The sequence below is a fragment of the Thamnophis sirtalis genome, unplaced genomic scaffold (assembly GCF_051295495.1).
Source record: "Thamnophis sirtalis isolate CommonGarterSnake01/CBP01778 unplaced genomic scaffold, rThaSir2_p1.2 scaffold_8, whole genome shotgun sequence".
Classification (NCBI taxonomy): domain Eukaryota; kingdom Metazoa; phylum Chordata; class Lepidosauria; order Squamata; family Natricidae; genus Thamnophis; species Thamnophis sirtalis.
The window spans coordinates 3,281,357-3,301,848 of NW_028261388.1; the positions used below are offsets into that span (position 1 = coordinate 3,281,357).

General features: G+C 44.7%; 1 protein-coding gene across 1 annotated transcript in view; it reads right to left on the reverse strand.

Annotated features, from left to right (window-relative positions):
* MYO7A (myosin VIIA) overlaps positions 1-20,084 on the reverse strand; it is a 104,505-nt gene extending 84,421 nt beyond the window's left edge. Inside the window, 9 exon segments of the mRNA XM_087720975.1 lie at positions 2,040-2,116; positions 2,760-2,913; positions 5,422-5,535; positions 6,374-6,516; positions 7,948-8,069; positions 11,676-11,860; positions 15,041-15,193; positions 16,996-17,109; positions 19,922-20,084. Coding sequence (XP_087577101.1) covers positions 2,040-2,116; positions 2,760-2,913; positions 5,422-5,535; positions 6,374-6,516; positions 7,948-8,069; positions 11,676-11,860; positions 15,041-15,193; positions 16,996-17,109; positions 19,922-20,026 — 1,167 coding nt within the window. The 5' untranslated portion in view covers positions 20,027-20,084.
* Positions 20,085-20,492: the final 408 nt, after the last annotated feature.

Consider the following 20,492-nt stretch of genomic DNA (forward strand, 5'->3'; position numbering starts at 1 on the left):
GAACAGAGAATAGAATAGAAGAGAATAGAAAAGAGAATAGAAGAGAATAGAATAGAGAAGAGAGAATAGAAAAGAGAATAGAATAGAAAAGAGATGAGATGAGATGAGAAGAGAGAAGAGAATAGAATAGAAAAGAGAATAGAATAGAAAAGAATAGAATATAGAATAGAGTGAAATAGAATAGAAAAGAGAAGAGAAGAGAGAAGAGAGAATAGAAGAGAAAAAAATAGAATAGAAAAGAATAGAATATTAGGATAGGATAGAATATAGAATTAGAATAGAAAAGAAAAGAATAGAAAAGAACAGAATAGAATAGAGAATAGAAGAGAATAGAAAAAAGAAGAGAAGAGAGGAGAATAGAAAAGAGAAGAGAAAAGAATAGAAAAGAGAATAGAAAAGAGAGAATAAAATAGAATAGAATAGAGCTGCAAGAGACCTCGGAGGTCTTCTAGTCCAGCCCCCTGGACCCCTCTGGACTCTGAGAAGGGCGAAAAATGGCTTAAAAATAGGCTGAACTCAGCTGGCCAGCGTGCGCATGCCCCCTGGCCAGCTGACAGGACAGCGCCTCGCGTGCCCTGACACATGTCTCCGCGTGACACCTGTTTGCCATCCCGGGCCCAGGATATCCCAGCCTTGGTAACTTTAAGATGCATGGACTTCAACTCCCAGAATTCCCCAGCCTGCATAAAATAAATGCTATTCCTTGTGACCAACCCAAATGTATGACTTTTCTTTTCTTTTTTTTTGGCAGAGGGCGTTACTGTTAAGCGAACGTCACAGTCTTAAAGTGAACCAATGGTTCTCTATGGGCGTAGTTTTGCTGTTCACCAAATTACAGGTTGTTCCTCGACTTATGGCCATAATTGGGGTCTAAACTTCTGTTGTTAAAGGAGGTGTTAAGTAAATTGTGCCTCATTTAACCACCTCTTTAAACCTGAAACAAGAGCTACCTGATAGGAGAACCTCTAGGAATTCTGGGAGTTGAAGTTCACAACTCTTAAAAATGCCCAGTGATATGGCTGGCTGAGGAATTCTGGGAGTTGAAGTCCACAAGTCTTTAAAAATGCCAAGTGATATGGCTGGCTGAGGAATTCTGGGAGTTGAAGTTCACAACTCTTAAAAGTGCCCAGTGATATGGCTGGCTGAGGAATTCTGGGAGTTGAAGTCCACAAGTCTTCAAAAAGCCGAGTGATATGGCTGGCTGAGGAATTCTGGGAGTTGAAGTCCACAAGTCTTTAAAAATGCCAAGTGATATGGCAGGCTGAGGAATTCTGGAAGTTGAAGTCCACAAGTCTTTAAAAATGCCCAGTGATATGGCAGGCTGAGGAATTCTGGGAGTTGAAGTCCACAAGTCTTTAAAAATGCCAAGTGATATGGCTGGCTGAGGAATTCTGGGAGTTGAAGTCCACAATGCTTAAAAATGCCCAGTGATATGGCCGGCTGAGGAATTCTGGGAGTTGAAGTCCACAAGTCTTAAAAATGCCAAGTGATATGGCTGGCTGAGGAATTCTGGGAGTTGAAGTCCACAAGTCTTCAAAAAGCCGAGTGATATGGCTGGCTGAGGAATTCTGGGAGTTGAAGTCCACAAGTCTTTAGAAATGCCAAGTGATATGGCTGGCTGAGGAATTCTGGGAGTTGAAGTCCACAACGCTTAAAAGTGCCAAGTGATATGGCCGGCTGAGGAATTCTGGGAGTTGAAGTCCGTAAGTCTTAAAAGTGCCAAGTGATATGGCCGGCTGAGGAATTCTGGGAGTTGAAGTCCACAACTCTTAAAAATGCCCAGTGATATGGCAGGCTGAGGAATTCTGGGAGTTGAAGTCCACAACGCTTAAAAATGCCCAGTGATGTGGCTGGCTGAGGAATTCTGGGAGTTGAAGTCCGTAAGTCTTAAAAGTGCCCAGTGATATGGCCGGATGGCGGCTGAGGAATTCTGGGAATTGAAGTCCACAGGTCATAAAGGGCCATTTGTTCCCCCACCTACTGTCATGGGCGATTCCTACAGGTTGTACCTAACAAAGATGGGAAAGAATCCAGCTCACCTCCAGCAACAACGCAGCTGTTATCAAGGACGCAGAGTGGACAACCTCACAAGCATCGAGATTGTCGTAGTTCCGGGCTGCGGAGAAAGAAGCAGAAATAAACTGGTGGCAGAAGTGGGAGTGGGGTTTGCTCTCTGTTTATCTACAAGGGGGCTTGTTTGCACAGATTAACCCCACTCGCTTCCTCGCCCTGATGGTGTTACCTAGTTGGGTAATGAAACGTCTGCAAGAAAACAGCCAAGCTCAGAGAGCAACAAGGACCCCACAGTTTTCCTCCTCCTCCTCCTCCTCCTCCTCCTCCTCCTCCTCCTCCTCCTCCTCCTCCTCCTCCTCCTCTTCCTCCTCCTCCTCCTCCTCCTCCTCCTCTATCCCATGCACCCAACTCCCTTCTAGCACTGATAATGTTAGCTAGCTGGGTAATGAAACGTCTGCAAAGAAAGCCACCGAGCTCAGAGAGCAAGGGCCCCACAATCCTCCTCCTCCTCCTTTCCACAACCTCTTTCCTTTCTAGCACTGATGATGTTACCTAGCTGGGTAATGAAACGTCTGCAAGGAAAACCACCCAGCTCAGAGAGAGCACCAAGGACCCCCCTCATTTCAACCCTGAGCTACAAATATTCCCCTCTTGACAACGAACTGGAAAGGGGGGGGGGGAAACGTTACAAAGCAGTGGTAGGATCCCTACTCCCTCCCTTCACATCGACAGAGGCGCCGCCTAACCTTCGTAGCGCAGGTTTCCCATGTGCAGGATGGAGGCCAAAAGCTTGCAGATCTCCCAGTTCTCCGTGTCGGTGAACATGAGGACTTTCATGGCCGCTCGGATGTTGGCGTATTCTTTGCTGTCGTCCCTCCCGTCACAAGTGATGCAGTTGCCCTAGGGGTGAGAGGCAAGAGGGGGGCACAGCGTGAGTGGGCCTGATCCCTGACATTCCTGGGAGGCCACATGGGCCTTGGTCTGCTGATGGGGGCTTGTTCCCCCGGCTTGGTGTTTAGCTTCCGAACCGTTGGTTAGCCAGGTTTGGTGACATCGGTTGAAGGATAGGATAGGATGGCCTAGAAGATCAGAATCAGAGGAGAGCTGGGATGGACCTTGGAGGTCTTCTAGTCCAGCCCCCGGCCCAAGCAGGAGATCAAATGGAATAGGAATAGGGAATAGGGAATAAGGAATAGGGAATAGGGAATAGGGAATAGGGAATAGGGAATAGGGAATAGGGAATAGGGAATAGGGAATAGGGAATAGGGAATAGGGAATAGAATAGAATAGAATAGAATAGAATAGAATAAATAGAAAAGAAGAAAATAGAAGAGAAGGGGAGAAGATAAGAGAAGAGAAGAGAAAAGGTAGGAATAGAGAATGGAATGGAGTGGAGTGGACTAGAGTAGAGTAGCATAAAATAGTATAGAATAGAATAGAATTAGAAGGGACCTTGGAAGTCTTCTAGTCCAGCCCCCTGCCCAAGCAGATCAAATGGAATGGAATAGAATAGGAATAGGGAACAGGGAACAGGGAACAGGGAACAGGGAACAGGGAATAGAATAGAATAGAATAGAATAGAATAGAATAGAATAGAAGAAAATAGAAAAGAAGAGGAGAGAAAAGAAAGGAATAGGAATAGAGAATGGAGTGGAGTGGAGTGGAGTGGAGTAGAGTAGAGTAGAGTAGAATAGAGTAGCATAAAATAGAATAGTATAGAATAGTATAGTATAGAATAGAATAGAATAGTATAGAATAGAATAGAATTAGAAGGGACCTTGGAGGTCTTCTAGTCCAGCCCCCTGCCCAAGCAGATCAAATGGAATGGAATAGAATAGGAATAGGGAACAGGGAACAGGGAACAGGGAACAGGGAACAGGGAATAGAATAGAATAGAATAGGATAGGATAGAATAGAATAGAATAGAAGAAAATAGAAAAGAAGAGGAGAGAAAAGAAAGGAATAGGAATAGAGAATGGAGTGGAGTGGAGTGGAGTAGAGTAGAGTAGAATAGAGTAGCATAAAATAGAATAGTATAGAATAGTATAGTATAGAATAGAATAGTATAGAATAGAATAGAATTAGAAGGGACCTTGGAGGTCTTCTAGTCCAGCCCCCTGCCCAAGCAGATCAAATGGAATGGAATAGAATAGGAATAGGGAACAGGGAACAGAGAACAGGGAATAGAATAGAATAGGATAGGATAGAATAGAATAGAATAGAATAGAATAGAATAGAATAGAAGAAAATAGAAAAGAAGAGGAGAGAAAAGAAAGGAATAGGAATAGAGAATGGAGTGGAGTGGAGTAGAGTAGAGTAGAATAGAGTAGCATAAAATAGAATAGTATAGAATAGTATAGTATAGAATAGAATAGTATAGAATAGAATAGAATTAGAAGGGACCTTGGAGGTCTTCTAGTCCAGCCCCCTGCCCAAGCAGGAGATCAAATGGAATGGAATGGAATGGAATAGGAATAGGGAACAGGGAATAGGGAATAGGGAATAGGGAATAGAATAGAATAGAAGAAAATAGAAAAGAAGAGGAGAGAAAAGAAAGGAATAGAAATAGAGAATGGAGTGGAGTGGAGTGGAGTGGAGTGGAGTGGAGTAGAGTAGAGTAGAGTAGAGTAGAGTAGAGTAGAGTAGAGTAGAGTAGAGTAGAGTAGAGTAGAGTAGAGTAGAGTAGAGTAGAATAGTATAGTATAGTATAGAATAGAATAGAATAATAGAGTTAGGAGGGACCTTGGAGGTCTTCTAGTCCAGCCCCCTGCCCAAGAAGGAGATCAAATGGAATAGAATAGGAATAGAGAACAGGGAATAGAATAGAATAGAATAGAATAGAAGAATATAGAAAAGAAGAGGAGAGGAGAAGAGAAAGGAATAGGAATAGAGAATGCAATGGAATAGAGTAGAGTAGAGTAGTGTAGAATAGAATAGAATAATAAAGTTAGAAGGGACCTTGAAGGTCTTCTAGTCCAACCCTGCTTAGGCAGGAAACCCTACACCAGACAAAGGGTTATCTCAACATCTTTTTGAAAATTTCCAGTGTTGGAGCATTTACAACTTCTTGAGGCAAGTTGTTCCACTTATTAATTGTTCTAACTGGTTTAGGAAATGTCTCCTCAGTTCTAAGTTGCTTCTCTCCTTGATTAGTTTCCACCCATTGCTTCTTGTTCTGCCCTCAGGTGCCTTGGAGAATAGTTTGACTCCCTCTTCTTTGTGGCAACCCCTGAGATATTGGAAGGCTCCTATCATGTCTCCCCTAGTCCTTCTTTTCATTAAACTAGACATGCCCAGTTCCTGCAACTGTTCTTCATATGTTTTAGCCTTCAAACCAGGCCCTCATTCCTCTTTGTTGCAGAAAAAGGAGATTCAAAAAAAAATTGTTATTTTTTTTTAACCTCTTACCATGGAAAGATAGTTATAATCCGTTGCTTTTTTAACTCCCAGCATTTTTTTCTGCTCCGAGCTCATTCCTTTCAGCATGCAGTAAAATATGTGATAATTTCTCTCCTCTTGAGCCTGAGGAAAAAGAATGAAGGAGAGGGGAAACTTTAGAAGATAGAATCACAGGAGAATTGGAGGGGACCTTGGAGGTCTTCTAGCCCAACCCCCTGCTCAGGCAGGAGACACTCTACCATTCTAGGCAAATGGCTGCCCGGTTTCTTCTTAAACGCCTCCAGTGATGGAGCACCCACAACTTCTGGTGGCAAGTAGTTCCGCTGCTCAATTGTTTTCACTATTAGGAATATTCCCCTTAGTTCTAGGTTTGTTTCTCTCCTTGTTTAATTTCCATCCGTTGCTGCTTGTCTGTCTTGTTTTAATAATCAGATCTGGATTCTCTCCTTCCCACCAGTCTTGCAAGGTAGGACATCACTCAACAAGCAGAGTTCCACCCACCCACCCCACGGCCTTGCTGAGAAGTTGGGTGGGGTGGATACAGATAGTCTTCAACTTACGACCATAACTTTCTGTGGCTGAGCAAGACAGTTATTAAGTGAGTATTGCCCTGTTTTACGACCTCTCTTGCCACAGTTGTTAAGCGAATCACTGTGGTTGTTAAGCTAGCGACACGGTCGTTAAGCGAATCTGGCTTCCCCATTGACTTTGTCAGAGAGTCGCAAAAGGGGATCCCGTGAACCAAGTGTACCGTGGCCGTCATAACTACGAGTCACTTGGCAAGCGTCCGTATTTTGATCACGTGGCCACGGGGGATACCGCAACAGTCTTGTGAAAAACGGCTATATAAGTCTCTTTTCCCCCCAGTGCCGTTGTAACTTTGACTGGTCACTAAATGAACAGCCATAAGTCGAGGACTCCTTTTACACCTAAGGGGGAGGTGCCTGTAAGGTATCCTTACCTGTCGACAGACGCGGGATTTCTCCAACAGGTACTGCTCGATTTTAGCTCCCTCAATCGCTCCTCGCTTATTGAAGTGGATGTCGATGTATTTCCCAAACCGGCTCGAGTTGTCGTTACGAATGGTCTTCGCATTCCCAAAAGCTAAGAGAGGGCAGAAAAAGTTTTAACCAGGATTGCAATAAGCCAACCAGGTTTAAATGGGGCATTAGATCCAAAAAAATCCAATGAATGGAAGAGAAGAGAAGAGAACATATGGAATGGAAGGGAAGGGAAGGGAAGAGAATTAAGAATAGGAATAGAGAATGGAAGGGAAGATAATTCAGAATAGAATAGAATAGAATAGAATAGAATAGAATAGAATAGAATAGAATAGAATATGGAAGGGAAGGGAAGAATGTAAGGGAAGAGAAGAAGAGAATAATGGAAAGAGTAGAATAGAATAGAATAGAATGGAATGGAATGGAATGGAATAGAAGAGAAGAGAAGAATAATGGAAAGAGTAGAATAGAATAGAATAGAATAGAATAGAATAGAATAGAATAGAATAGAAGGGAAGGGAAGGGAAGAAGAGAAGAGAATAATGGAAAGAGTAGAATAGAATAGAATAGAATAGAATAGAATAGAATAGAATAGAATAGAGAATGGAATGGAAGGGAAGAATGTAATGGAAGAGTAGAAGAGAATAGAATAGAACAGAACAGAACAGAATAGAACAGAATAGAATAGAATAGAGAATGGAAGGGAAGGGAAGAATGGAATGGAAGAGAAGAAGAGAAGAGAATAATGGAAAAAATAGAATAGAGAATGGAAGGGAACATATGGAATGGAAGGGCATTAGGAATAGGATTAGGAATAGAGAATGGAAGGGAAAGGAATTGAAGACAATTCAGAATAGAATAGAATAGAATAGAATAGAATAGTTGTATTAAAACAATCATGTTGTAAACCTCCCAAGAGTTTAGAATATAGAATAAGAGAGTTGGGAGGGACCTTGGAGGTCTTCTAGTCCAACCCCCTCCTCAAGCAGGAGACACCATACCATTCCAGACAAATGCTTCTCCAATCCCTACTTAAAATCTTCCAATGTTGGAGCATTTACAACTATCAGTTCTTCCACTGGTTAATTGTTCTGTCAGGAAATTCCTCCTTAGTTCTAAGTTGCTTCTGTCCTTGATTAGTTTCCACCCATTGCTTCTTGTTCTGCCCTCAGGTGCCTTGGAGAATAGGCTGACTCCCTCTTCTTTGTGGCAACCCCTGAGATATTGGAAGACTGCTATCCTGTCTCCCCTGGTCCTTCTTTCTCTTAAACTAAATATACCCAGTTTCTGCAACCGTTCTTCGTATGTTTTAGCCTCCAGTCCCCTAATCCTCTTTCTTGCTCTTCTCTGCACTCTGCCACTGATGGATGGATTACAGTTGCAGATCTTAACTTAACCAGCATGGTCAAAGAAACAGAGCAACATGGGCCCAATGTCGGTTTGTCTGTTTCTTAAAGGGCCAGATCAGAATTGTCATCTACTCCTCTCTTGTCTCCCAACGTTCCTTTTTTCCATGCCAGGCGCAAAGGCTCACCTTCCAAGATGGGATTGGCTTCCAGGACCTGCTGTTCAATCCACGAATGTTGACCACTGATAGCCGCAAGGAACTGGAGGATCAGTTTGGTGCTCTCTGTTTTCCCCGCGCCCGACTCACCGCTGCGCCAACGAAAAACAAAAAAAAATTAAAAAGGGTACAGGAAATCCTCAACTTATGACCACAGTTGAGCCCCAGATTTTGGTGGCTAAGCGAGACATTTGTTAAGTGAGTTTTGTGACCTTTCTTTGCCCAGTTGTTAAGTCAACACTACAGTCAACAGAATAACAGTCTCTCCTCCTGGGAAGTAGAGGAGAGAAGAAAGATAGGAAGAGAGGGATAGGAGAGGGGGGAAGGGGGAAGATGAGGTGTATAAGGAGGAGTGGTAAGGGGAGAGAGGAGAAGGAGAAAGGAAGGGGAAGTGGAGTAGAAAATGATGGAGGGAAGACAGGATGTAGAAGAGTCGGAAGTAGAGGAGAGAAGAAAGATAGGAAGAGAGGGATAGGAGAGAGGGTGAAGGGGGAAGATGAGGTGTATAAGGAGGAGTGGTAAGGGGAGAGAGGAGAAGGAGAAAGGAAGGGGAAGTAGAGTAGAAAATGATGATGGAGGGAAGAAAGGATGTAGAAGAGTCGGAAGTAGAGGAGAGAAGAAGATAGGAAGAGAGGGATAGCAGAGAGGGTGAAGGGGAAGATGAGGTGTATAAGGAGGAGTGGTAAGGGGAGAGAGGAGAAGGAGAAAGGAAGGGGAAGTAGAGTAGAAAATGATGGAGGGAAGACAGGATGTAGAAGAGTCGGAAGTAGAGGAGAGAAGAAGATAGGAAGAGAGGGACAGGAGAGAGGGGGAAGGGGGAAGATGAGGTGTATAAGGAGGAGTGGTAAGGGGAGAGAGGAGAAGGAGAAAGGAAGGGGAAGTAGAGTAGAAAATGATGGAGGGAAGACAGGATGTAGAAGAGTCGGAAGTAGAGGAGAGAAGAAGATAGGAAGAGAGGGACAGGAGAGAGGGGGAAGGGGGAAGATGAGGTGTATAAGGAGGAGTGGTAAGGGGAGAGAGGAGAAGGAGAAAGGAAGGGGAAGTAGAGTAGAAAATGATGGAGGGAAGACAGGATGTAGAAGAGTCGGAAGTAGAGGAGAGAAGAAGATAGGAAGAGAGGGACAGGAGAGAGGGGGAAGGGGGAAGATGAGGTGTATAAGGAGGAGTGGTAAGGGGAGAGAGGAGAAGGAGAAAGGAAGGGGAAGTAGAGTAGAAAATGATGGAGGGAAGACAGGATGTAGAAGAGTCGGAAGTAGAGGAGAGAAGAAGATAGGAAGAGAGGGATAGCAGAGAGGGTGAAGGGGGAAGATGAGGTGTATAAGGAGGAGTGGTAAGGGGAGAGAGGAGAAGGAGAAAGGAAGGGGAAGTAGAGTAGAAAATGATGGAGGGAAGACAGGATGTAGAAGAGTCGGAAGTAGAGGAGAGAAGAAGATAGGAAGAGAGGGACAGGAGAGAGGGGGAAGGGGGAAGATGAGGTGTATAAGGAGGAGTGGTAAGGGGAGAGAGTAGAAGGAGAAAGGAAGGGGAAGTAGAGTAGAAAATGATGGAGGGAAGACAGGATGTAGAAGAGTCGGAAGTAGAGGAGAGAAGAAGATAGGAAGAGAGGGATAGGAGAGAGGGTGAAGGGGGAAGAAGAGGTGTATAAGGAGGAGTGGTAAGGGGAGAGAGTAGAAGGAGAAAGGAAGGGGAAGTAGAGTAGAAAATGATGGAGGAAAGACAGGATGTAGAAGAGTCGGAAGTAGAGGAGAGAAGAAGATAGGAAGAGAGGGATAGGAGAGAGGGTGAAGGGGGAAGATGAGGTGTATAAGGAGGAGTGGTAAGGGGAGAGAGGAGAAGGAGAAAGGAAGGGGAAGTAGAGTAGAAAATGATGGAGGGAAGACAGGATGTAGAAGAGTCGGAAGTAGAGGAGAGAAGAAGATAGGAAGAGAGGGATAGGAGAGAGGGTGAAGGGGGAAGAAGAGGTGTATAAGGAGGAGTGGTAAGGGGAGAGAGTAGAAGGAGAAAGGAAGGGGAAGTAGAGTAGTATGGAAGTGGAAATACACCAATGAGAGGAAGAGTGGGAAGCAGAAGGGAGAAGAAAGGTGGGAAGAGAGGGATAGGAGAGAGGGTAAGGGGGGATGAGGAGGAGGATGAGGATAAGGAGGAGTGGAATGTAGAGAGAGGAGAAGGAGAAAGGAAGGGGAAGTAGAGTAGGAAAGGAAGATGGAGGGAAGATAGGACGTAAGAGAGAGGTAGAAGAAAGAGGTGTATGGAGAGTAGAAGAGCTAATAAGGGGTGTTAATCTTTTTGGGGCGTTGAGGACAAGAGGAACTGATATAATCATTATTTAATACTATATGATACTGGCTATGTATAGCATACATGTGATTGTATGTTATGAAAATAGAAATAAAAATATGTTTATAAAAAAAAACAGAATAACAGAGTCGGAAGGGACCCTTGGAGGTCTTCTAGTCCAACCCCCTGCTCAGGCAGGAAACCCCTATAACATTTCAGACAAATGGTTATCCAATCTCTTCTTTAAAAACTTCCACTGTTGGAGCACCAACAACTCCTGGTGGCAAGTAGTTCCACTGGTTAATTGTTCGCATTGTCCTTTGAGGGCAAAGTGATTGGTTCTCTCCATTTTTAAAAATGGTTTTTAGCAAAAATACAGAGGGAAGTGAGCAGGTTAGATCCCTACCTGATAAAATACGCCTTCTTCCAAGCTTCACAAAAAGGCTGGGAAAATAAGTCACACTTTCTTTTTCTTTCTTTCTTTCTTTCTTTCTTTCTTTCTTTCTTTCTTTCTTTCTTTCTTTCTTTCTTTCTTTCTTTCTCTTTCTTTCTTTTTTTCTCTCTCTCTCCTTCCTTCTTTCTTTCTCTTTCCTTCCTTCCTTCCTTCTTTGTCTCTATCTCTCTCTCTTCTCTTCTTTGTTCTCTCTCTCTCTCTCTCTCTCTCTTTCCCTTTTTTCCTTCTTGGGTGGATGGAAACTAATCAAGGAGAGAAGCAACCTAGAACTAAGGAGAAATCTCCTGACAGTGAGATTAACCAGTGAAACAACCGGCCTCCAGAAATTGTGAATGCTTCCAACACTGGAAGTTTTTGTATTTGTATTTGTATTTTATTGTTTGTATGCCGCCCTTCTCCGGGAGGACTCAGGGCGGCCAACAATTCAAGGGGGAAAAAAAGGGGAACATAAAAAGACAAAATACACATAATAAAAATAGGCAACAGTCGCACAACCATACATGTCGAGAGGGGAGGGAACTCATCACCCCCAGGCCTGCCGGCAAAGCCAGGTTTTGACGGCTTTTCGGAAGGCCTGGAGAGAGGTGAGGGTCCGAATCCCTGCGGGGAGTTCATTCCAAAGGGCCGGAGCTGCCACAGAGAAGGCCCTCCCCCGGGTAGTAGCCAGGTGGCATTGGCTGGTAGATGGCACCCGGAGGAGGCCAACCCTGTGAGATCTAATGGGTCTGTGGGAGGTTTTAAAAAGAGATTGGGGTAACCATTTGTCTAAAGTGGTGCAGGGTCTCCTGCTTGAGCAGGGGGCTAGACTAGAAGACCTCCACAATATCTACGACTTGTGCAGATCATTGCTTTAATCTGGCAAGATTCAGTCTGTAGGCAAACGGCAATAAAGAAACTACTCAAAAAAGAAGGGATGCCAATGGCAAGAAGTAGAGACGTGAATGGGGTCCGATATCTTCCAACTTGCCTTATAATACAACACTGGTCCTTGTTGTTCCTTTGCATGTTGAAGTAGCAATTGTCGGCGATGGCAAAAATGTGGGGGGGCATCTCCCCGATCTTTTTGTTGGTGTAGAGACGGATCTGATCCGGGGAGTAAATGGGAAGCAGCTGGTAGGGATTTACGGCCACTAGGATTGAGCCTGTGTACGTCTGGAGAGGGAAGAGAAATAAACACACATAAAGTAAAAGTTCCCCCCGCACATATGCGCTAGTCGTTCCCGACTCTAGGGGGCGGTGCTCTTTGCCGTTCCAAAGCCGAAGAGCCAGCGCTGTCCGAAGACGTCTCCGTGGTCATATGGCCAGCATGACTCAACGCCGAAGGCGCACGGAACGCTGTTCCCTTCCCACCAAAGCTGGTTCCTATTTTTCTACTTGCATTTTTTTAACGTGCTTTCGAACTGCTAGGTTGGCAGAAGCTGGGACAAGTCACGGGAGCTCACTCCGTTAGGCGGCGCTGGGGATTCGAACCGCCGAACTGCCGACCTTTCTGATCGACAAGCTCAGCGTCTTAGCTACTGAGCCACCACGTCCCTTAAACACACATACACAAACGCATAGACCCAAGGGTAAGAATAACCGTGCAAGATCAGACCTCTGGATCTGGTTACCACATTGGCCCCTTCGTGATAAGGCTTAAATGATTACTGTTATCGTTGTTGTAGGTTGTTGCTGTTGTACCAGATGATTCTTCCTGCATTTGGAAGTTTTGACGAGTTAATCCTTCCAATGTAGTGGAGTAGTGTGGTAGTAGTAGCACAGCAGCAGCAGTGCTAGTAGTAAGGTCCACTAGATTTGGTATTGTTGAAAGTTGGAGTCTGTTATAGTTGTTCATATTGTTATGCTGATAGTTTAATAACAAACACTTTTAATAAAGAGTCGGCTGTTATAGTTGTTTATATTATTAAGTTGACAATTCCGTAACAAATACTTTAATAAGGGATCAGCATCAGCTGTCATAACATTTAACCTCATTTATTTACTTTCATCAATGAAACAATTGCTGTTATTACTATTATTCTGACAATTTGATAAAATAGCCTGGAATCATTAAAAAAAATATGGGACCTAACTTTTTTTATCTATTCCTGCATGGGTGGACTCCAATTCCCAGAATTCCCCAGCCAGTATGGCCAGACTTCAACTCCCAGAATTCTCCAGCCAGCATGGGTGGCCTTCAATTCCCAGCATTCCTCAGTCAGCAGGATGGACTTCAACTCCCAGAATTCCTCAGTCAGCATGGGTGGACTTCAACTCCCAGAATTCCTCAGTCAGCATGGGTGGACTTCAACTCCCAGAATTCCTCAGTCAGCATGGGTGGACTTCAACTCCCAGAATTCCTCAGTCAGCATGGGTGGACTTCAACTCCCAGAATTCCCCAGTCAGCATGGGTGGACTTCAACTCCCAGAATTCCTCAGTCAGCATGGGTGGACTTCAACTCCCAGAATTCCTCAGTCAGCATGGGTGGGCTTCAACTCCCAGAATTCCTGTCAGCATGGGGTGGACTTCAACTCCCAGAATTCCTCAGTCAGCATGGGTGGACTTCAACTCCCAGAATTCCTCAGTCAGCATGGGTGGACTTCAACTCCCAGAATTCCTCAGTCAGCACGGGTGGACTTCAACTCCCAGAATTCCTCAGTCAGCATGGGTGGACTTCAACTCCCAGAATTCCTCAGTCAGCATGGGTGGACTTCAACTCCCAGAATTCCTCAGTCAGCATGGGTGGGCTTTAACTCCCAGAATTCCTCAGTCAGCATGGGTGGACTTCAACTCCCAGAATCCCCCAGCCAACATGGGTGGACTTCAACTCCCAGAATTCCCCAGCCAGCGTTTTCTCAGCAGAAAATGCAACTTCTCTGTTGTGAAAGTCGCGCTCCCATTTTCCCAATGACCCATGGGAAAAAGAAAATTGCAAAACTTCCCCATTCGGCCCCACAATTGCCACGGACACCAAGACTGAATTATGCATTGCTATTTTTCAGCCCAAAGCCATTTCAGCAGCAGAGACGATGCGGACCCCCTCCAAATGAAAGCGTTAACCCCCGAAAACAAAATAATTGCGAAAGATCGTCCCCTCCCAAGCATTCTCCTGTGGGGGGGGGGGGTTCCTTGCTTTTCTTCCCCTCGCAAAGCTGCAAATCCATGCGGCGAGCAACCAGGTTCCGTGTGGGCGTAAATGTGCCCCCCACCCCAAGCCAAGCAAGCAGAGGGAAGCGATCCGGAAAAGGTAGCATCAAATAAAGAGCCGAACATAAAGAGACAGGACGACAATAAAGCTACTGGTTGTACTTACCCTTCCGCCACAGTTGGTCTAGGTTTCAAAGCAGAGGGAGCAGGAAAATGTTATTTCGTTTTAAAATAACCTTTTTTGTTTACAAAGGAGAGGAGAAGAGAAGGAGGGAGAGATGGAAGGAAGAAGGGAAGGGGAGAGAAGGGAAGGGAAGAGACGAGACAAAGAGGAGAGGAGAGAAGAGAAGGAGGAAGATACGGAAGGAAGAAGGGAAGGAGAGAGAAGGGAAGGGAAGAGATGAGACAAAGAGGAGAGGAGAAGAGGAGAAGGAGGGAGAGATGGAAGGAAGAAGGGAAGGAGAGAGAAAGGAAGGGAAGAGATGAGACAAAGAGGAGAGGAGAAGAGAAGGAGGGAGATATGGAAGGAGGGAGAAAGGAAAGGAAGAGATGAGACAAAGAGGGGAGAAGAGAAGGAGGGAAAGATGGAAGGAAGAAGGGAAGGAGAGAGAAGGGAAGGGATGAGACAAAGAGGAGAGAAGAGAAGAGAAGGAGGGAGATATGGAAGGAGGGAGAAGGGAAGGGAAGAGATGAGACAAAGAGGAGAGAGATGAGAAGAAGGGAAAGATGGAAGGAAGAAGGGAAAGAGAGGGAAGGGAAGGGAAGAGGTGAGACAAAGAGGAGAGAAAAGGAGGAGGAGAGAAAGAGGGAGAGATGGAAGGAAGAAAAAGGGAAGGAGAGAGAAGGGAAGAGATGAGACAGAGGAGAAGAGAAGGAGGAAGATATGGAAGGAGGAGAAGGCAGGGAAGAGATGAGACAAAGAGAAGAGGAGAAGAGAAGAAAGGAGGAAAGATGGAAGGAAGAAGAAGGGAAGGAGAGAGAAGGGGAAGAGATGAGACAAAGAGGAGAGGAGAGAGAAAAGGATGAGGAGAGAAGTAGAGAAGGAAGAAAAAGGGAAGGAGAGAGAAGGGAAGAGATAAGACAAAGAGGAGAGGAGAGAAGAGAAGGAGAGAGAGATGGAAGGAAGAAGGGAAGGAGAGAGAAAGGAAGAGATGAGACAAAGAGAGGAGAGGAGAAAAGAGAAGAAAAGAGAAGAGGAGACTCACGTAAATCAGACGCTCCCGATAGCGGATGAGCAGATTTCTCAGGATCCCGGCCTCGTTCAGGTCCCCCAAACGGATCATGTCTTCCACCCCATGAATGGAAGTCGGGTGCATCGGTTTGATGTGGCCGGCATTTTGAGGGGAGACCCAGTGCTCCTGGGGAGAGAAAATTTAAAAACCAAGCAAGCATCATCAAGGCAGAAAGGAAAGAATGCACCGTGCCAGCAGTTCAAGTCCAAATCACAGATTAACAGAGATGAATTAAAGGGACCGTGTAGGTCATCTAGTCCAACCCCCCACATAAGCAGGAGACCCTTCACCATTTCTGACAATAGTCCAGTCTCTTCTTGAAAGGCTCCAAGGATGAAGCTCCCACAACTTCTGAAGGCAACTTCTGTTCCATGGGTTGATTGTTTCTCACTGTTAGGAAGTTTCTCCTTAATTCGTGGTTGCTTGTTTCCTTGATTAATTTCCATCCATTGTTTCTCGTCTTTCCGTCTGGTGCTTTGGAAAATAGCTTGACCCCTTTCTCCTCTCTGGAGCAGCCCCTCAAATATTGGAAGGCTGCTCTCCTGTCTCCCCTGGTCCTTCTCTTCCCTAGACTAGCCAGGCCCAGTTCCTGCAACCATCCATCGTAGGTTTTAGCCTCCAAGTCCCATCATCATCCTGGTTGCTCTTCTCTGCACTTTCTCCTCAGTTTCTTTATTCAGATTGACAGAGTTAGAAGGGACCTTGTAGGTCATCTAGTCCAGCCCCCGTCCAAAGAGGAGACCCTATACCATCTGTTTTAGTCTCCAGTCCCCTAATCATCTTTGTTGCTCTTCTCTGCACTCTTTCTAGAGTCTCCATATCTTTTTAATAGTGTGGTGACCAAAACTGGATGCAGTACTCTAGGTGTAGTCTTACTAAGGCTTTATAGAGCAGTATTAGCACCTCCCTTGATCTTGATTGAATCCCTCTGTTAGTCGAGCATCGAACGGCGCATGGTTAAAGCACCAGCGGAAAAGCTTCACAATGCGTGTTGCTTTGCAGAATCTTTGAAGGAACCAGAGCTTTGGGGGAAAACTCACCACAGCAAAGCTGAGTTCATTGAGAGAGGCATTTATTCCCTCTGGGAGGGGCCATTCACCGTCTCCCTGTGGCTTTACTCCCAAGTCGACCCCCTGTTCTTTAGCTGTTCCCTTCGTCTGGCAACTCTGCGCATGCTCCAGCAAAGTCTTTCAAGGGAGGATTTACAGTCACAGACCTTCTGTGGCTTGGAGAGCGGACAGGCCCATATTTGCAAAACTTGGCAATGGAGTCATGGAGAGTCACAGGCCAATTACTTAGCAATAGCAATAGCAGTTAGACTTTTATACCGCTTCATAGGGCTTTCAGCCCTCTCTAAGCGGTTTACAGAGTCAGCATATCGCCCCCCAACAACAATCCGGGTCCTCATTTCACCCACCTCAGAAGGATGGAAGGCTGAGTCAACCTTGAGCCGGTGAGATTAGAACCGCTGAACTGCAGATAACAGTCAGCTGAAGTGGCCTGCAGTGCGGCATTTAACCACTGCGCCAACTCGGCTCCTTGAACTGATCGTCTCCTGCAAACTCCACTCCCCAGTCGCTCCTCTTTTATTCTCTCTGGGAGGGGCCATTCACCGTCCACCTGTGGCCTTCCTCCCAAGTCGACCCCTGTTCTTTAGCTGCTCCCTTCGTCTGCCAGCTCTGTGCATGCGCACACTGGGAACAGGCTCCAGCTGTTCTTCTGCCTCACTAATGCCTGACTCTGAAGGCAGCTGATAACTGTCGGACAGCCCTGGCTCCCTCTCTGCCTCCGACACAGAGCCCTCCTCAGAGCCTTCCCCAGACTCCAGGACTGGCCCATCTTCCTCCCCAACCTCCCCACTGTCCGACTCTGCCACCATCTCCGCTGGCGGGCCACAACAGGTTCAATCCCCGCTTCGTTTTACGTACATTTCCTTCGTCGTCGATCACCTGGATCTGTCCGGAATCGCACAGCTTGACCACTGCTCCGATGGGAACCTCGAATTCCCGCCTGGTCCTGAGGTCCATCCATACGTAATCCCCCTGGCAGACAATACAAACGGGGCACTGAAGTCCTGAAGAAACGCAGCCAAGACGTATCAGAGTACGACTCACCTCTTCACGGAGGTAGTCCTCAACTTGCGACGGTTCGTTTAGTAACCGTCTGAAGTTACAATGTTACCCTGAAAAAAGGGACTGAGGAGAGTTTTTCACACTTACGACCGTGGCAGCATCCCCCCCACCCAGTCACGTGATTTACATTTGGATACTTGACGACAGGTTCATATTTACGAAACCTTCTGTTTCATATCTTTTCTCTTCCTCTCTCCTTTTCTCTCTCCTCTCTTTCTCCCTCCTCATCTTTCTTTCTCTTTCCTTCTGTTTCTTTCTCTCTTCTATATTCTTTCTCTATTTTCTCTTTCTCTCTCCTATTTCCTCTTTCTCCCTCCTCTTTTCTTTCTTTCTTTCTTTCCTTCTATTTCTTTCTTTCTTCTATATTCTTTCTCTCCTATTTTCTCTTTCTCTCTCCTATTTTCTCTTTCTCCCTCCTCTTCTTTCTTTCTTTCTCTTTCCTTCTGTTTGTCTCTCTTCTATTTTCTTTCTCTCCTATTTTCTCTTTTCCCCTCCTTCCTTCCTTTCTTCCTTTCTCTTTCCTTCTGTTTCTTTCCCTCTTCTATTTTATTTCTCTCTCATTTTCTCTCTCTCCAATTTTCTCTCTTTCTTCCTCCTCTTTTCTCTTTCTTTCTCTTTCCTTCTGTTTCTTTCCTTCTTCTATTTTCTTTCTCCAATTTTCTCTTTCTCCCTCCTCTTTTCTCTTTCTTTCTCTTTCCTTCTGTTTCTTTCTCTCTTCTATTTTCTTTTTCTCTCATTTTCTTTCTCTCTCTTATTTTCTCTCTCTCTCTCCTATTTTCTCTTTCTCCCTCTTTTCTTTCTTTCTCCTTCTATTGCTCTCTCTCTTCTCTTTTTTATTTCTCCCTCCTCTCATCTCTTTCTTTCTCTTTCCTTCTGTTTCTTCTATTTTCTTTCTCATTTTCTCTCTCTTTCCTATTTTCTCTTTCTCCCTCCTCTTTTCTTTCTCTCTTTCTTTCTCTTTCCTTCTGTTTCTCTTCCTCTCTTCCTCTATTTTTCTCTCTCTCATTTTCTTTCTCCCTCCTTTTTTCTTTCTTTCTCTTTCCTTCTGTTTCTTTCTCTCTTCTATTTTCTTTCTCTTTCCTATTTTCTCTCTTTCTCCCTCCTCTTTTCTTTCTTTCTTACTCTTTCCTTCTGTTTCTCTTTCTCTCTTCTTCTATTTCTCTCTCTCATTTTTTTCTCTCTTTCTCCCTCCTCTTTTCTCGTCCCCGGGGTCACGCGATTTCCCTTCGACGACCGTCTAACAAACAAAGTCAATGGGGAAGGCAGAAGCCAGTCGTAAAATGGTGCAAAAGTCACTTAACAACTGCCTGGCTTTGCAAACTGAAGTTTTGGGCTCCATGGAGGTCATAAATTGAGGACTTCCTGTATGATAGGAACACCCTGTCTGCTTCTAAAAACAATGATTATTTCTCCCCATGCTGGATATACCTCCAAAACGTCTGAAAAAGATTCAGTTTCTGTTCTGTTCTTTCTCTCTATTTTCTCTTTCTCCCTCTTTTTTCTTTCTCTTCCTTTCTGTTTCTCTTTCTCCTATTTTCTTTCTATTCTTTTCTTTCTCATTTTCTCTCTCTCCTTTCTCTTTCTCCTTTTCTCTCTTTCCCTTCTTTTCTCTTTCTTTCCCCTTCTCTTTCTTTTTTTTTCTCTTTCTCTCCTCTTTTCTCTCTCTCTTTCCCTCCTTTTCTCTCTTTCCCCTTCTCTCTTTCCTTCTGTTTCTCTTTCTCTTCCTTTCTGTTTCTCTTTCTCTCTCCTTCTATTTTCTTTCTATTCTTTTCTTTCTTTCTCATTTTTCTCTCTCTCCTCTTTTCTCTTCTCTCTCCTTTTCTCTCTTTCTCTCCTTTTCTCTTTCTTTCTGTTTCTTTTTCTCTCTCCTCTTTTCTCTCTCTCCCCCTCCTTTTCTCCTTCTTTCCCCTTCTATCTTTCCTTCTGTTTCTCTTTCTCTCTATTTTCTTTCTATTCTTTTTTTTCTTTCTCATTTTCTCTCCCTCTCTCCTTCCTTTTCTCTTTCTTTCCCCTTCTCTCTTTATTTATTTATTTTATTTATTTATTAATAAAATTTATATGCCGCCCAATCCCGAAAGACTCCGGGCGGCTTACAAAAAGAAGAGGAAGAAAGAAATTATTAAAAAGACAGATTTAAAAGCACAACACATGCATTCGTTCTAATCGGGGCTGGACCTCAACAGTGAGGTCAACAGCCCCAGGCCTGCCGGAATAGCCAGGTCTTAACAGCTTTCAGCTCTTTCCTTCTGTTTCTCTTTCTCTCTCCTATTTTCTCTTTCTTTCTCTTTCATTCTCCTGTTTCTCTCTCTCCACTCTCTTTCCTCTTTCTCCCTTTCTCTCTCTCTTTCTCTCTCCCCCCACCAACATTTGAGACATTCTATTTCAAGACACAGAGCTCATTCTTTAATACATCGACTAATACTTTCAAACGTTATGAAAAAACTTCAATTACTTCGGGCATCTTTCCAGCCAGCTCAGAAGCTAAGGAGAGGCCATCGCGCCTCGCTTAAAAAGTCCCCAGTTGGAAAAAGTCCCATTTCCTTCCCCCCCCCCCGGCCCCAGAAGACCCTTAGATGCACCCTTTGCTTCCCCAAGTCTTCTGCAGGCCTACTCAGAAGTAAGTAACACCTCCTTCCCTCCGTCTTCTTTCCCCCGGTAAAGTGTGCAACAGACGGCCAATTTTCTATTTCTCCCGAGGAACCGAGACTCAACTTTCTCTTACCGACAAAAGTGCATGGGCTTTCAACACTTGGTTGACGTTTCGGATCAGCGCCCATTTTTTGTGGTCCCTCTCGTGAACTCCCATCTCACTGTGGTACTGGAACATGATGGCATTTCAGTGCCCCCTTATTGTGCCACCCCGAAGCCCAATTAGCCTCTGGATGTCTTCCTATGCACCACGAAGTTTACTTTTCGTTTACTTTCTGGTGTGAACATAAATCCTTCTCCAGCTTGTTCTTGTTCTTCTTGTTGTTGTTTCTTCTTCTTCTTCTTCTTCTTCTTCTTCTTCTTCTTCTTCTTCTTCTTCTTCTTCTTCTTCTTCTTCTTCTTCTCCTTCTTCTTCTTCTCCTCCTTCTCCTTCTTCCTCTTCTTCTTCTTCTTGAGGTCTTCTTCTAGATGTCTCCTGCCTTAATCCATAATCCTGACCCCTTTGCTTCATCCAAAAAGTTTGCCCCTTTTAAGGGGTAACGCTTTATGGTGGCCCACCACCAATTCCTAAGATCCTCCTGGAGTTGCGCTCTGCCAGAAACCGGTCGAAATTTCAATTTTTTTCAGATCTATAAAATGCTTTG